Here is a 15499-nt window from a genome sequence, read left to right as displayed (position 1 = left end):
GACCCGAGCCTCCGCGAACTCCGCCCGGTCGGACTGGGACATCGACACGAGCCACCATAACCCACGTCACGGACTAGAAAACAAGAGAGAGAGAGAGAGAGAGAGAGAGAGAGAGAGAAGAAAAGAGAGAAAAACATCCTTTCGGAAGCGGCCAACGCCGAAGGAAGCCTCCATGCTGGAATTGACATCGCCTTCAAGAAGGTCTAAGACGCCGAAGACGTCGTCGATGCCAGCCCAAAAAGGGTTGAGTTTTCACCCGCCACATCCGATAGGAAAGACCGATGCCCATGTCAATCGCCTCAGACAGGACCAGGTCCGTGCTAGAGATGCCCGACATCATCTTCAGAAAGGAAATGACGCCAAGCTCGTCGCAGACAGGCACCACCGCCGGACCGCGCCGGTCCGGGTGCCGCCGGGCCATGTGGTGGGAGCCGCCACAGCCGCGCCCCCTCGGCCCCCAGGCCACGGATGCCACCGTCTCCACACCCCAGCCACGCGTAGCCCCGGAAGCTGCCGCCGTGGTGCTCCGGCAGCCGGAGATGCCGCTACATCCCGCCGCGGCCAAGCTATCGCCGCGCCAAGCCCCAGGGAGGGCAGATCTGACGGCCAAGGGTGCAGATCCCGCCGTACGCAAGGCGGATCCGGCCGCGGGCAGCCAGGATCGCCGCCGCCACCATGGACAGGCCACAACCACCAAAGAGAAGGCGAGGGGAGGAAAGGAGAGAAAGAGGGAAGGTGGAGCCCCGCTACCGCCTTCCTTGTGGCAGCCTGGGCTTCCGGCGGCCGCTCGGGTGGCGAGACGGCTAGGGAGCAGCAGCACTCCAGGGAGCGGGGTCCGCCCGAGCCACCCCTAGGAGGAGCGACGCGGGGAGGAAGAAATAAAATTACAGTAAGAAATAAAATTACAGTATGATCAAGTAGATTTGTCTCCAAACACTGTCTTTCTGCTGCTCCATATAAACATAAATATCACAATAAAAAGTAGCGAAAAGCTGTGTCAATTATATTTAAAAAGTATTTATACATGACAGGAAGCAGCGCACGTCATTAGCTCTCGCTCCTACTGGCCAAGATCAATGTTAAACAAAACAGAAAGGATAAAAGGGTCCCAGCCTCACTCGCTGGTGTCACTCACCCATTCACAGGCTCACAGCTAACGCGTCCGGGGCTGTGTGCCCCGTTGCCGATGCCAGGATCGCCATCAGATTTGGGTGGGGGCACAGCGCGGCCCTCGAACCAATCGAAAAAAACACGGGCGGTTGCCGTGCCCCTGCGCCTAGGGAACGGACGCACAGCGAGGAGGGCCGGGGAGTGGCTCGCATTATTTGCAAGCGGCCAAGGTCAAGATTCTCATACGGATCGTGTCTGGTAGCCTACGAGTGGGTTGGTTTGGTCCGGTTGGTGCACTGCCAATTCGGCACCCATGTTTGCTTGGCACTTTCCCGAGCAGATCCCCTCTTGCCCAGGGCACCCAACAATACCGCTCGTTCTTCCTTCTTCGTATGCCTCATATGTGTGCGTTTTTATTATATGCAACTTGCTATTTTATTGGTACCACGCTACGTCTAGTTGTCTAAAATAGGTAGCAGATGGTTGTCTACGAGGTCGGTCTCGAGAAGGACGGCGGTTCCTGTCAAAGAAGGTTCGTGTGTGTCGTCGTGTGTTGAAAGATGCGTGTATACGATCGACATGGTAAACTAGGTCGGAAAGCATAGAGCTAAGATATCGGAAAATTTGAATATAAGACAACATCAGTCGGATCATTCTTCGGTAATAATGCACATATGTTTGGTATCTTTATGACAAGAAATGGTCTAGGGGAACTGTGATTTCGAGCTTCTAGAAGCAGCATCTGTTTCCGCACAAAACAAATTAAACAAGTGCAAGCATCAGCTATCAAGTCATCGTAATCTTTTTGGATTGGATTATATCATCGCCTGGTACTATTAGACAATGAAATGACACACGTTCTGGAATGGCGACTTAATTCCAAACTAACATATAGTGGGCATTCTTGTATCAACTGTTTTCCACAGCTCGGGAAAGTGGAGCATTTTTTTTGTGTGTGTCCACAAAGCTTTTTAGGTTTGTGACTGAACAGCGAAGCAAATTAAACAGAAATGAATCCAGATAAAGCTATGATAGCATCTCCCTTTCAGACTTGTTGGTCTGGTCAAGAACCAAGCACTTGTTATCTGAACATCATGCTTGAAAGGGATATGTATGCTTCCTTTTGTTCACGGATAGATCTTGAACAAAACTAATGTTCTCACGCATTTACACACTGCTTTTTGCAAAATGTGAAGTATGAAAACACCGTGTCCAATATCTCAGTGCGTGGTACAAGGAGAGAAGCGTCTTTTCAACAACTGATGAGACAAAATTAACCCTCTCCCAGAAGGAGAACAAGATCAAACAGCAAAGGTCTCGTCTAGCAAAAAAAAAAGTAGAATTTTAGTAAGCAGACGTAGGTGTCACCCGTTTGATTGCTAGTCAGACGTATCTAACCACGACAAGCAATCCAATATTAAGTACTCGAGATAAAGAATAGATAGAGATATAGATGACTTAATCATGATTAGGGCTCGTCGGATACCGGAATATATGAATTCCACAGGAAATGATGACTAAATTCCCATAGAAATGAAAGAAAATTATCCTTGTAACCCTGGGCCTTATTCAGAATTTAATCAAATGATTAACAAGCAAAACCTCAATTATTCAGTTGATACACCTTTACTGGAAAAGGTTCCAGTCCAGCAAGGGGCAGCCTCTGCCAATCTGAATGGCTTATCTACCCTTTGCTTTCCCTCATCTTTATGCAAGAAAAAGAAATACTACTCTACTATATAGTAGTATTTGTTAAATTTAAACTACCCCACCACCCCCTCAAAAGCATACACGACCGCATAATTTGCACCCCAAGAACACCTTTTTGAAGGTCCATATCGTCATCATTGCAAATGCTTCACATGGTGATGAGGGGGGTGTATGTCAGTACGTGTGTACCATATGTATGATCGAGTATATTCACAAAGCAACTAGATAGGAAAACACTCTAGTTTTTGTGTCTCCGCCACATGACATACTCCAATTGCAGCATGTTTTGTTTATGCTATCCGGGTTGTCTTGTTTGGAACAACTTTTAGCAGCAGTTGTACTGGTGTAAAAGCTTTGCAAAAAGTTGTGGCAGGTGGAAACTAAAATGAGAATAGCATGGCACAGAGAAATGTGATGAATTAAAGAAGGGATTTTTTTCCCTAGAAAACAAGGCATTTTCAGGGAGCTTGAAATTTTTTCAGGAGATATTGTTGTTTACTGCACGATAAGAGCAACTGGCGTAATGCGGATGCTTTGGGTTAACGTAAGACAAAAAGATGGCAAAAGCTAAGAGTAACTAATGTGTAACCAACATGTGGCTACTGCAAAGAATATGGCCATAAATGTTTGGTGTTTCGTATGTTACGTATAAAGGTATACACAAATGACACATGAATCTTTCCACATGTTCCAAAGGAAGAAAGAGAACCCAAATACGTTGCAGAAAATGAAAACTCTCCTGTTGAGGAAAAAAAAAAGGCAAAAGGTAATTTAATTCTCTCAATAATTTTATTGGCTTGACCCTCGACACAATTGTCTTTTGGTCCATTTCTTCCTAAACTATGTATATTGGTTCAATCTACCCACAAATGAAATTTATCTTCTTTGTTTCTCCTCATACAACCTAAGTTTAAATAAGTTCAAGTTTTGCAGGATGACAACTGGCATCACATCATGTCTTGCAATAAATATGTCATATTTTTCACGATTATTTTTAATAGCTAAGAGCATCATATATTTACCGAAAATGCATGAGAAATAACCATGGAAAACTTAAAGTATTTTCCAAACATAGTTGATCATGTCATTCACACCAACTCACACATAATTGTACTAGAAAAGACAAAACAGATTAGGGGTAATTGGGGCGATTTCAACAGTTCATGGGAGTACAAATTCTTGATTAGCATTATATTGATTTTGTTAGAACTGTCTATATTTCTATCGGCCGTAACTAAATTAGTTGAAATATACTTGAACCTTTGTAGACATCATAGACTTACATGGAGGTTGGAAAATTATATTACCTTGTTTTGCAACCAAGGATATTATAAAAAAGATATTGCATCAAATTTGAGAGATATCACATTGATTTGTGAAAACACTTGGAACTAAAATTTTTTAGGTCAAATGAACTAAAAAAATTTAAAGTAAGAGACAGCTCAATGTATATGACGAATCTCCCAAAACAAACAGGCTTTGGCAATCAAAACATGGATTCGCTATTGAATTAAAAAAATAGCAGCTAAAGTAATTCCCCATTTTGCCCTTTGTGGAGGGAATGATGGCTGTCTCGGGAGCCGCGAAGGCGAAAAAAAGGAAGAAAAGAAAAGCGAGGAGTAAACAAAGCGGAAGGAGGACGAAAGCGAGCGAGACACACACACAACAGTGACACCACCACAGGCGAGGAGAGGCAGCAGACCAAATAGAGTGGAGAGCAGCCAGCAGCAAGGCTGCTGAGCCGGCGGCAGCTGAGCTAGAGCATCTGCCAGCAGCAGCAGCAGAAGCAGCTAGCAACAAGGCTGAATCCGAGGGGAAGGCTCGCCGCAACCGTGGCTGCCGTCGCCGGCGCTGCAGCCGGCGCTGCCGCCGCCGCCGCCTGTGAGAGGCGCTCGCCTTATATTTGCGACAAGGGGGACCCCCGCGCGGCGAAGGAGCTGACAGCTGGTCCCGCCCTGTGATGGCTGCTGCCCGCGCGCCGGCGGCGAGGGGAGGCGTGGGTACTCCGGAGGCGGCGGCGAGGAGGGGCGGCGGTCTCCGCGCGAAGCAGGCCGGGCGCGCCAGCTGCCGCGGCGCCTAGAGCGAGCGGCGGTCTCCCTCGCGGTCTGAGCCGGAGCTAGGGTTTTGGCGCGGAGTGTGCTGGGGTTCTAGCTGAGCGACGGGAGGAGAAGGGGGAAGGGAGATGGCGGTCGGGGACGCGCTGCGGCGGCTGTGCGAGGAGATTGGGTGGTCCTACGCCGTCTTCTGGAAGGCCATCGGCGCCGCCGACCCCGTGTAAGCCGCCGCCTGCACTGTTTCTTCAGATTCTTCCTTCTTCGGTGTTTAGAAGCTCGTCCTCCTGCTGAATCTCGTAAAAATCTGAACTTTTTGGCCTTTGTGCTCATTCTTCTTCGAAATGTTCGATTTTTGGTTCTGTCTCTTCGAAAGTGCCCATTTTTCGTTGCTACACTGTTTTGGAAACTATAAGGGAATATTAGTGCTCAAAACCAAAGAATCCGTTGTCCTTTTTGGCAAACATTTCCTGCAAATTTCAGATTCCTAAAGTTGAATGCTTGGAGACTGGAATTCTTCATTTAATAATCTTTGGATGTCTATGCTCTGAACTTGCTTCCTCCTCCTATTTCCTAACGTTGCTTGAATTTTTGTTTTTTTTTATTATAGTGTTCCTCTCTCTCATTTTATTTTCCTTGGAAATGTGCAGGCATTTGGTGTGGGAGGACGGCTACTGTGGCCACACGTCATGCCCTGTCGGATCTGAGCCTTCTGAAGCTCTGCCCAGTGACACCGGGTGCTCTGTTTTTGCTGCTGACACCATCTGCTCGCTTGTTAACAAAGTTATGGCGTCGGAGGTTCATGTCGTTGGACAAGGGTAAGCAACCGCAGCCTATTTCTTTCTTTTCTTCACTTTCCCCCATTTGGTTAGATGAAATCTTCACCATCTTTGGTTGGTTACCTCATCATTTCTTTGTTAGAATGCAATGCTCTCTATTGCTTCTTGGACTCATGGCGGGTGTGCTTTTGTTTCATTTCTGGCAGGACCGTAGGCCGTGCTGCGTTCAGTGGCAATCATCAATGGATCGTCCATGGTACTGCCAATGGTCACGGGCTCTCCTCCGAGGTACGGACAGTACTGGAGTGCTTCCCTTCTGAATTCTGGAGTGAAATAAATGCGAACCCAATTTCAGTTTTGTCTGGTTCCATTTTGCTGCCACCTCATTTAAAGCACTGTGGAGTGTAGCTTCCCTCAGTTCTTGAACTTTCTGTCATTTTGTAAGCTGCTTTGATTTTGGACTGGTCATTCTGCAAAAATAAATGGTCAGTCGTGATAGTTTTAAATGACCCATGGGCCTGTTGTAAATTATAGAGGGGGAAAGGATAAGAGAAGGGTGTTGAGGAATATGTAATATAGGTCGCCTTTCATGGGCAAAAGAAAAATAATATGTAGTCTTTGAGTAGATCACCAACTCACTTGTGTGAAGATCTTATAACTGTCCTTTTCTCAATTGGGTTTGGTGTTTTGTTACATTGTTCTGGAGATCTTACACCATGTTTCTGACTTCATAGGTCGCTGCTGAGATGAACAATCAGTTCAGAGTTGGCATTCAGGTGAGCAGAACTTGAGGATGTTGAATAGTAAATTATATATCCGCCTGTGTGCTTCTGGAACTCATTCAAAATACTCCTTGTGCAGACTATTGCGATTATTCCCGTACTACCACGGGGTGTACTGCAGTTGGGCTCTACTGGTTTGGTAAGGCTTCAAGGCTCTAGATACATGTTAAAAAAGTAGAGAAATCTTTGAACTTTGCACGCTTTGAAATTCAGTATCTTTTACTACTAGGTCGTGAGGCACCACTAATCCATAAATGTTATTGATTGTGATCCAGTATTGGTCGAGATCCCTGTATATAAAATATAACTAGCACACTAGGCTCCATAAAAGCAATTTTTAAGTTGTGGATGCTAGTGGAAAGTTGAAAAGAACAATAGTGCGTTCCCAAATGAGTACATTCCATTCAAAATTTTGATTTTTGAAATATGCGAATTGCTAAACTTGGTATTTGAACCATGCCACTGTAAATCTGAAAACCTATCCTATTGCAAAATTGAGAATGTTGATTGTAAATCCATGGCAACATTTGATCTATATATCTGAAAGTGGAAAAAATGGCAGGTTATGGAGAACACAAATTTTGTTATGTTTGCAAAGAAGTTGTGTTCTCAGCTAAACAACCGTTCAAGTATGGCTGCATCTGCTTCGGTTAAAAATGCTTCAAGTCAGCATGGTCAATCACGTCCTGTACACGGTATGTTTCATGTTCGCTCTGATGACAGCAGCTCAAGAATCTGCAGTAAATTCCCAGTGACTTCTGACCAAAACAGCTGTCCTGAAAGTGCAACTGTGTCAACTAGCACACTACCAAATTCATCTTTGCTTAAGGTTGCGCAACAGAATGGTCATCCTGTCGTAGAGAACTTTGTCTATGCCAAGCCTGATATTAGGTTTATACAACAAGCATCCTACTGCGGCAGCCGACTTCGGAGTAATGCACAGAGTGTTGCTATGAGCTCTGGTTTGATCTCCCCTGGCTTGACCTCGATGAAAAAGCAGTCACTTTTGATGAACAGCAGTGGGCAGTTAGAATTCAGTAATAATGCGCATTCATCAGCAGATCTGGCAAGAAATGTCATTTTGAGATCCCTTGTGCGACAAGACCCTTCGGTCCGTGAAAATACAGATATCAATATACATCATGGAAGATATGTAGTATCCAATGATATAAATGGTCCTGGGGATTTTGATTTTCTACCTGTAGGTGCCAGATCAAGCAGGGCTAACTTATGTACTAGTGTACCGAGTCAAGTATTAGACCACACTCCAGGAACATTACAGCAGAAACAATCTCAAGTTCCATCCAAGGTTCCCCAATCTTCTGGAATCTCTAAGAAAATGGAGAATCCTGAAAGAGGGTCATTTCGAGTTCCTTCAGCTCCAGCTTCTGAATCTGATGGCCAGGTTTCTAACAGCTTGAACGTGGGCCAAGATAATCAATTAAGTAGGTCAAACCATTTACGACCTGACCAAAAGATTAATAGAGTTAATGATCCAAGCGTTAGTGTCAAGAACCTGGATGCATGCGAGCTCCCAGGAATGCCTAGTGAGAGAGCTTCCTCATTGCTTCTGGAGCCTGCTGCAGATAATGACTTGTTTGGTATGTTTGGTGCTGAATTTAATCAGTTCACCCACAGTGTGGGTGCTGATCTGGTCACCTGGAGTGGTGCAGAGTCTCAGAATTCAGATAGAAATGTGCCTGAATCTTCGATATATCTAGATAGCTCACCCCTCTTCAGTTCACTAGACACTGATCTGCACTGTTCTGGGATGTTTTCACTAACTGAAACTGATCAACTATTGGATGCTGTCATCTCAAACATCAATCCAAGTGGCAAACAGTGTCCCGATGACAGTGCTTCTTGCAAGACTGCATTGACGGATGTTCCTAGCACATCTCATCTTGGTCCAGTAGACTTGAAGTGCTGTGAGACCTCCGGCGTCCCTTCAATACTAATCAAGCCCGAGTCAGCACAATCTGTTAAACAACCATGTTTCCTTGAGAAGTCTGAGGATGGTTGTCTTTCCCATAATAATGGAATGCACAAATCTCAGATACGTCTTTGGATTGAGAGTGGTCAGAACATGAAATGTGAAAGTGCGTCAGCTTCTAACAGCAAGGGTGTTGATACGCCAAGCAAGGCAAATCGAAAGAGATCTCGGCCAGGAGAGAGTCCTAAGCCGCGACCAAAGGACCGACAGCTGATACAGGACCGTATAAAGGAGCTTCGTGAACTTGTACCAAATGGAGCAAAGGTATCCTCTTGCAGGCTTGCGGATCATGAATTCTTTTATGATAGTTTGAACACTTGAATTGCATATTTGATCTTAAAAGTAATAAAGTATCTGCAATAGTGTGCTAACACTTGTCAACCCATTCATGTCAATAGTGTAGCATTGATGGTTTGTTGGAGAAAACAGTTAAGCACATGCTTTTCTTACAAAGCGTGACAAAGAATGCTGACAAGCTCAAGGATTCTACTGAATCTAAGGTATGCACGTTCTTTACAATCTGACAAAGAAAATGATGTTATGGCTTACTTGGCAAGGTAGAGCCTGCAAATATTTTACTTAATCCTCTATAATTGGAGAATGTCCGTAATACGAAGAGTCTTCTTCAAGCAGATACTTGGTGGTGAAAATGGACCCCTTTGGAAGGACTACTTCGAAGGTGGGGCAACCTGGGCTTTTGATGTTGGCTCTCAGTCAATGACATGCCCAATCATCGTTGAGGATCTTGACCGGCCTCGTCAGATGCTTGTGGAGGTAATGGTGGTATTCTACTACTTGTTCTTGATGGCATGATGTTTCACCAGGAACACATGTAATTGTGATAACTTGGTTGTCGCTGCAGATGCTTTGCGAAGATAGAGGAATCTTCTTGGAGATAGCTGACTTTATTAAAGGACTTGGATTGACTATCTTGAGGGGTGTAATGGAAATGCGCAAAAGTAAAATCTGGGCACGATTTACTGTCGAGGTAATATAGCTAAATGTATTAGTTAGGCATTCTGTCAGTTTGAAAACCAAAGTAACATTCAAAAGGTTCACTCCATCATTAGAGTAGAAATGGTGCTGTTATTTTCCAATTCCTGTGGGATTTGCTTCGCTGCTGATTTATCAACCTCCTTGATACTGATTGAGGCTGCTCATGCAGGCAAACCGGGACGTAACCAGAATGGAAATCTTTCTATCGCTTGTACGCCTATTAGAACCAAACTGTGATGGCAGTGGAGCAGCAGAGAACACTAACAACATGAACAAACCTCTTGGTTTGGCGCACCAACCTGTTATCCCCGCAACAGGTGGCATCCAGTAAGTGAAGTGGAGCAAACTCTCAAGCATCTTCCAAAGTGCTAAGAGCAGGAGGTGTTCAGCGAACTTCTGCTATGACTAGCATCACCAAAATGTCAGTGCACCACCTGCTTCGCTGTGACCTCATAATCTGGGCAAATGTGGCATCCTCCGCGCCTGATCGCAAAAAGTCTTGACACAAGATGCATGGACGAAGAAAGAGTGACCAATAGGCAGCGTTCTGTTTGTATGATCTTAGCTTGTTTATTAGTTAGTTAGCACTGTTTGGTCGTACAATAGTGGATTTTTTTGTACTGTTATTCAGAATGGAAATTCTTGAGTTGATTTATTTCACACAAAAAAAAGATGGGATACCAGCTTTACAAGTCTCTCCTCACATCAGAACCAGATAACATGACAAACTACACATGCCATTGTCTGAGCAGGTTCCGAGCCTCTGAGGCATTGCTCTTCATATTACTGTGTTGTTACTCATTGTTACCTGCCAACATTTAGAGGTAGATCCCTTGATTGTAGCTGAAGCCAGCGTATATCCTACAGTAGCAGGATTATCCACAATGTCATCCAGCACATGGTGCTACCAATGAGTTTGCAATGTGCTAGGTTTACATACATGATTACAGTAACAAAAACCAATACTGAATTACTGCATACTAACTGGCCAACTTCTATCACATACACTTCCAAGTTCCAATTCCCAATATACCCCTTTCACATATTGTACCGTATACCCCCCCAATCCCTATGGTCTACATATAAAATCTTGTACAATGTTTAATTTGGGTATCAACTAGTTGTCTATCATCCTATACCTATATACATCGCCCCATGATATCCCATCCTTTTACATGCCCAAAACCTATGGCCCAAGCTTAACTGCTTCTTGTACATGTAAGAGCAAGTTCAGGATTGAACCTTTTATTTCTATACAAGCCCTAAACCGATTAATGGATGGATGGAGTTGATTAATTGCATGGACGACAGCTATGCTACCAGCTAGGCCACGAAGTCCCTCATGAGCTGCGCCGCGAATGACTTGGTGCTCTGCATGTTCATGTCGTAGCCGCCGGCGCCGCCGTGGCTGCCGCTGTCGCCGGCGGTGCTGCTGCCCATGAGGAACGACGCCGTCTGCTCGGCGCTGCCGCCGGCGCCATGCGGGAGGCCGAGGGTCAGAGACACCCCGCTGTTCCCCGCGAACGCGAACGGCTCCGAGCCGAACTGCCCGTACGGCCCTGGGGCGAAGAGAGAGTACCCACCGCCGTCCTGGTGGTGGTGGTCCCTGGCGCCCGCTCCGGCGCCGCCGCTCTCCATGAACTTCATGAGCAGCTCCCGGTGGCTCACCTCCTCGTGCTGCTGCCTCGCGGCCGCCGCGGCCTGCGTGTGCAGTGCCGCCATGTCGTGCACGTGGTGGCTGTGGAACGGCCCCGGCGCCGGCTCGTCTCCCCTCGCTTTCTTCAGCCTGCGCTCGACATCGTCGTCGTCGTCATCTTCCCCCTCATAGAATCCGGCATGCGCCGTCTGCTGGTCCCTGGCGAGCTCGAGCAGCGTGGAGCCGTGGACGCCGCCGACGCCCTTGGCGGACGGCGCGCCCTCCGCCGCCCCGCCTGCCACGCGCGCCGCCGCCTTCGACATGGCGCCGCTGCCGCCGCCGTCCGCCCTCTGCGTGACGCCGTCGACCCCATTGTTCGTGTCCCCGCTCTTGGACCCGCCGCCGGACTTCCCCTCGTCGTTGCCACCCCCGCCACCGTCTTGGTCCCTGGTCTCCTCCAGGTACATCTCCTCCACCATCGGCTTCCACAGCCGCACCCTCGCGTTGATGAACCAGTTGGACACCTAAAAAAGATCAAATTTTTTTTCACAGTTTTACACAGCGCGCCATCGTAAGAACAGTCAAAATCGATCGAGCAAGATTCAAGAACAACAAAAGGATTCACAGTTTTACTACCCACAACCCACCTGGCTCCTGGTGAGCCCGGTTTGCTTGGCGAGCATGATCTTGTCCGAATCCTTGGGGTATCTGCGTGACAACACAGGGATCAATGCGGACCAATCAGAGGGGGACACGATGAGGTGGTGAGACCAGCTGCGTTGCATGGCGCCATGGACACCAAAGCAAGCGAGGAACGAGCCAAAGAGCAATGGAGTAGCTCGACTCGAAGGGCTGGCGGGCCCCACGCGTCCAGCTCTCGAGCAACAAGAGAGTACAAGGCTCATGATGAGCTCTTGACAATAGAGAATTGAACGGAGGTAACTTACGGGTGCAGGAAGTGCTCGAAGAGCCAGGCGCGGAGGATGGAGACGGAGCGCTCGGGGAGGCCGCGCTGGGGCCGCCAGGCGCCGCCCTGCATCATGCCGAGCTGCTGCAGCGCGCGCTGCTGCCGGAGCTGGTGGTCGATGTACCGGAGGCGGGAGCCCACGGTGCGGCCGCCGGCGACGGCGGCGTCGGCGTCCTCGCCCAGGGCCCGGCTCGCCGCGCGCACCTGCGCCGCGATCGCGTCCCGCAGGCAACGGAACTGCCGCGAGATGGTGCGCAGCGCCAGCGCCGTGTACATCCGGGCCGACCCGGCCCCCGCCGCCGCCTCGAACGACGATGACACCGCCTGCATCTGCCCGTGGTACTGCCGGTACCGCTGCTCCACCTGCCACCACGGCAACAAACATCAGGGCTGAAACACGTCGCCATTAATCAGGGTGTGCATGCTAGCTGATTAAGTGGTTGATTAGTGATGATCCAACGAACTGTTTTCTTACAAACTCTTATCAATGCTGATCACAACCGCATCAACTCCGAATTTTTTTAACAAATATTTTTTTTTCATCTTTTGTACTGGTAGCTAGAGAGAGTACAGTGGGCACTCATGAAGCAGGCTATTGCAGACAAAAAGAGAGACGCATTTGATCAAGCAACGAATTGAAGCTTGTTTGTACTGGCATGGACCAAGGACAGCCAAAAGAATGGCACTACTTCAGTTTAATTTATCTGTACAATCATGCATGCATGAAACTAGCTAGCATCCGTCTCATCTGAAAAATATGGTTTTCTTCGTTGCCACTTGTTAGTTTCATATATTCATTTATACCTTAACTTACATTATTGCACTTTAGTTTCAATGTAACGTCAATTACACTTTATTAGGTTTATATTGTTTTCAGTTTCTTCTTCAAAATTATACTGTTCACCTCACTATTAGAACTGGTTTTTTTTAGTGTAAACCCCGTAGCCCTATACGTTTTTTTCTTGAAAAAAAGGAAAAGAAGTGGTCACAAGGTGTTTAAGAATCTAACTATGGGCACTGAGGATAAACCACAAATAACTATTTTCTGAGAGGTGCAAACCGAAGAATTTAGTAGAAGGCCAATAATTGGCACTAGCGAACTTGCATGCATGTTTGATTGAGAGAAGGATTTAAATTAAAGTTGGGGAAGACTTTGGAATATATATATATATATATAACATACTTGAATTTAAAGTTGGACACTGTTCCAACAACTTGTGTCACTCATCTTTCAGAAAAAGAAACAGCAAAACAAAGATAACCGAAAAGCAAATGGCTCGTAGCCTTTTAATAACGCTGTCTAAAATTGTAGAGGCAACCAAACAGCAAAACATCACCAAATATCTCCCCCAACCAAATTTAGAGGCAATATTGAATTCTCGCAGATGATAACAAAAAAATCATCGAACTTGCAAGGATTCGGCAGAAACTGAAACAAATTTTTATTTAAAAAATATCTTATAAAAAAAAGGAGAGAAAACATCAAACCGGAAAAACGAAAAATTTAATCTTGGTATGAAGCAGTACTACTGTACTGAATTATGCTACTGACCTCGTCAAGCATGTTGATGAGCTTGCTCTTCTTCATCTGCAGCTCCTGCCGCTCGGCCGTGGACAACTCCGGCACCGCGCCGCCGCTCTTCGCCCCGCCGCCGTCATCGGTGTCGCCACAGGAGACGCCCTCCGAGTCCTCCTTCTTCTTCACTGCCGCCAGGCTCTTGGTCGCGGCCTTGGCGTCCTCCACGCCCTTGCTGACGCTCACCACCTCGTCGAGCAGCTCCTGCGCGGCCTTGAGGTACTTGGAGCTCATCACCATCTGGCCCTGCGGCGTGGCCGTGGCGCCCAGCTGGTACTTCCCCTCGTCGGCGCCTCCAACGGCGGCCACCGTGACCGGCGGCGCCTCGCGGGACGACAGGCTGAGCACGGCGCTGACCCCGGCGGCGGCGCCGGGAGTCTGCGCCTGCGGCGGCGACATGTCCGCGGCGCCGCTCGTGGCCGGGGTCCAGAGGTTGTAGCCTGACGGCGGCGCCTGGAGAGGGATGCCGACGAAGTGCTGCTGCGCCGCCGACGGCGACTGCTGGTGGTGGCCGAAGGACGCCGGGGTCATGGTGCTCACCGCCGAGTTGAGCAGCATCATGTTGGTCGCGCCGGGCGGGGACGCGCCGGCGTCACCGTAGCTGGCGTAGCCCGGGTTCATGAGGTACAGCGTCTGCAGGCCGTCGGCGCTGGCCTGGATGTCCGTTCCGGCGCCGCCGTGGTAGTACGCCGCCATCGCCGACAGATCGACGCCCAAAAATCTTGGCTTTGTGCTTCAGTGCACCAAAATTCTCCTCAATTCGCTTCAGTGCAATATCACAAGCTTGTGGTTTTGCCTGTCAAGAGGAAGAACGAATCGAAGAGGTTAACAATTGAGAGCAAGGCAAACAAAAATTAACAAAAAAAAGAAAAAAATACCAGAGCAAGAATTTGAGGAATTCCTGGAAGAACTGGATCCATGAAAGACAGACAGAAGGTAGGGAGAGGGAGATGGAGGGTGCAGCATGTGTATATATGCATGGGAGAGGAAGAACACTAGCTAGCTATATCTAGCAGAGCTCTAGAAGAGGAGAGAGGATGAGAGAGATGTGGAATAGGCATCAGTATCAGAAAAAAATATATTAATAAGGAAAAGGCAGGCATCCATCTTCATCAAGTGATTTAACAAAGAAACGGTGCACAGATGTCAACACAAGCACACACACATACACATCACTCAGCTCGCGCACCATCTCTCTCATCATCATCTCTATCTCTCTATCTACTTCTCTCTATTACCTCAAGAATTGATGCAGCTCATGAGCTCCTGCACGTGCTATCCTTGCTGCACATAAGAAAATTATCTTGCTGCGTCTCTCTCCCTCCCTCCCTCTCTCTGAGATAGAAAGAGGAGGCCGTTGAAGATCCTAGCTAGAAAGAGGAAGCAGGAGGAGCAAGGAGGAGGAGGTTGATGTAAGAGTACCAAGGTATCAAGAGCATGAGATCACTCATGTCAGTGTTGAGTACCTGCAAGAGTTCCTTTATTTCCCTTTTGCTCTCTCTCTCTCTCTACAGAAGACAACGGCCTATATATCTCTCCTCCCTGCTTCCTCTCGCATCTCCTCCAGCTGAAAGGGAAAGAGAAGAGATAGAGAGAGAGAGAGAGGGAGACCAGCTAGCAGGCCAATTTGCAAAGTCTTTTAGAGAGAGAAAGAGGGATGAAAAAGGGCAGTGGAGGAGGGATACCCACCTCCCACTTCCAATATTATCCTCTCACAACGCCCCCCACACCTTTTCCCCCACTTCCCCCTTTTTTTCTCTCTAGATTTCTAGCCAGCTACAAGATTTTTCTCCTTCTCTCCCTTACTTTCTCTCTCATCTGCCACTCCAAGCATTTTAGGTGTGCAGACCCATCTGTACAGGTTTGGCCTTGGGTGGCCAGTTTGAGCACACAACACAA

General features: G+C 47.6%; 2 protein-coding genes across 5 annotated transcripts; one reads left to right on the top strand and one right to left on the bottom strand.

Annotated features, from left to right (window-relative positions):
* The first annotated feature begins 4447 nt into the window (after nt 1-4447).
* LOC112902957 (transcription factor LHW-like) lies at nt 4448-10116 on the top strand. Its single transcript, XM_025972155.1, has 10 exons — nt 4448-5094; nt 5522-5689; nt 5857-5938; nt 6385-6426; nt 6512-6571; nt 6995-8689; nt 8824-8925; nt 9059-9199; nt 9288-9413; nt 9591-10116. Exons 1-10 carry the CDS (start codon nt 5003-5005, stop codon nt 9750-9752), a joined length of 2670 nt encoding a protein of 889 aa, XP_025827940.1. The 5' UTR covers nt 4448-5002; the 3' UTR covers nt 9753-10116.
* Nucleotides 10117-10325: 209 nt separating this feature from the next.
* Nucleotides 10326-15254, bottom strand: LOC112902958 (BEL1-like homeodomain protein 1). Of its 4 annotated transcripts, none has more exons than XM_025972156.1 (5): nt 14839-15254; nt 13577-14396; nt 12005-12387; nt 11705-11765; nt 10326-11581 (listed from the first exon to the last, which is right to left on the bottom strand). In XM_025972156.1, the coding sequence occupies exons 2-5, from the start codon at nt 14294-14296 to the stop codon at nt 10745-10747; spliced, it is 2001 nt and encodes a 666-aa protein (XP_025827941.1). In that variant the 5' UTR covers nt 14297-14396; nt 14839-15254; the 3' UTR covers nt 10326-10744. The 4 variants fall into 4 exon arrangements, with proteins under 4 accessions (XP_025827941.1, XP_025827943.1, XP_025827944.1 ...); XM_025972158.1 differs by having other exon boundaries at nt 15067-15254; XM_025972159.1 differs by having other exon boundaries at nt 15023-15046.
* Between the last annotated feature and the right edge of the window lie 245 nt (nt 15255-15499).

This window comes from Panicum hallii, chromosome 8, assembly GCF_002211085.1.
Source record: "Panicum hallii strain FIL2 chromosome 8, PHallii_v3.1, whole genome shotgun sequence".
NCBI lineage: Eukaryota > Viridiplantae > Streptophyta > Magnoliopsida > Poales > Poaceae > Panicum > Panicum hallii.
The sequence above is the reverse complement of the archived record's forward strand: the minus strand, read 5'-3'. Positions and strand labels throughout refer to the sequence as shown.

Excerpts from the sequence above, each read along its gene's own strand:
- LOC112902957 (XM_025972155.1), top strand. The coding sequence starts at position 5,003 with ATGGCGGTCGGGGACGCGCTGCGGCGGCTGTGCGAGGAGATTGGGTGG. Across the intron at positions 8,690-8,823 it reads TTGTACCAAATGGAGCAAAG|TGTAGCATTGATGGTTTGTT; the intron begins GTATCCTCTTGC and ends TCATGTCAATAG. Across the intron at positions 8,926-9,058 it reads AGGATTCTACTGAATCTAAG|ATACTTGGTGGTGAAAATGG; the intron begins GTATGCACGTTC and ends TTCTTCAAGCAG.
- LOC112902958 (XM_025972156.1), bottom strand. The coding sequence starts at position 14,296 with ATGGCGGCGTACTACCACGGCGGCGCCGGAACGGACATCCAGGCCAGC. Across the intron at positions 11,766-12,004 it reads TTCGAGCACTTCCTGCACCC|ATACCCCAAGGATTCGGACA; the intron begins GTAAGTTACCTC and ends GTTGTCACGCAG. Across the intron at positions 11,582-11,704 it reads CCGGGCTCACCAGGAGCCAG|GTGTCCAACTGGTTCATCAA; the intron begins GTGGGTTGTGGG and ends GATCTTTTTTAG.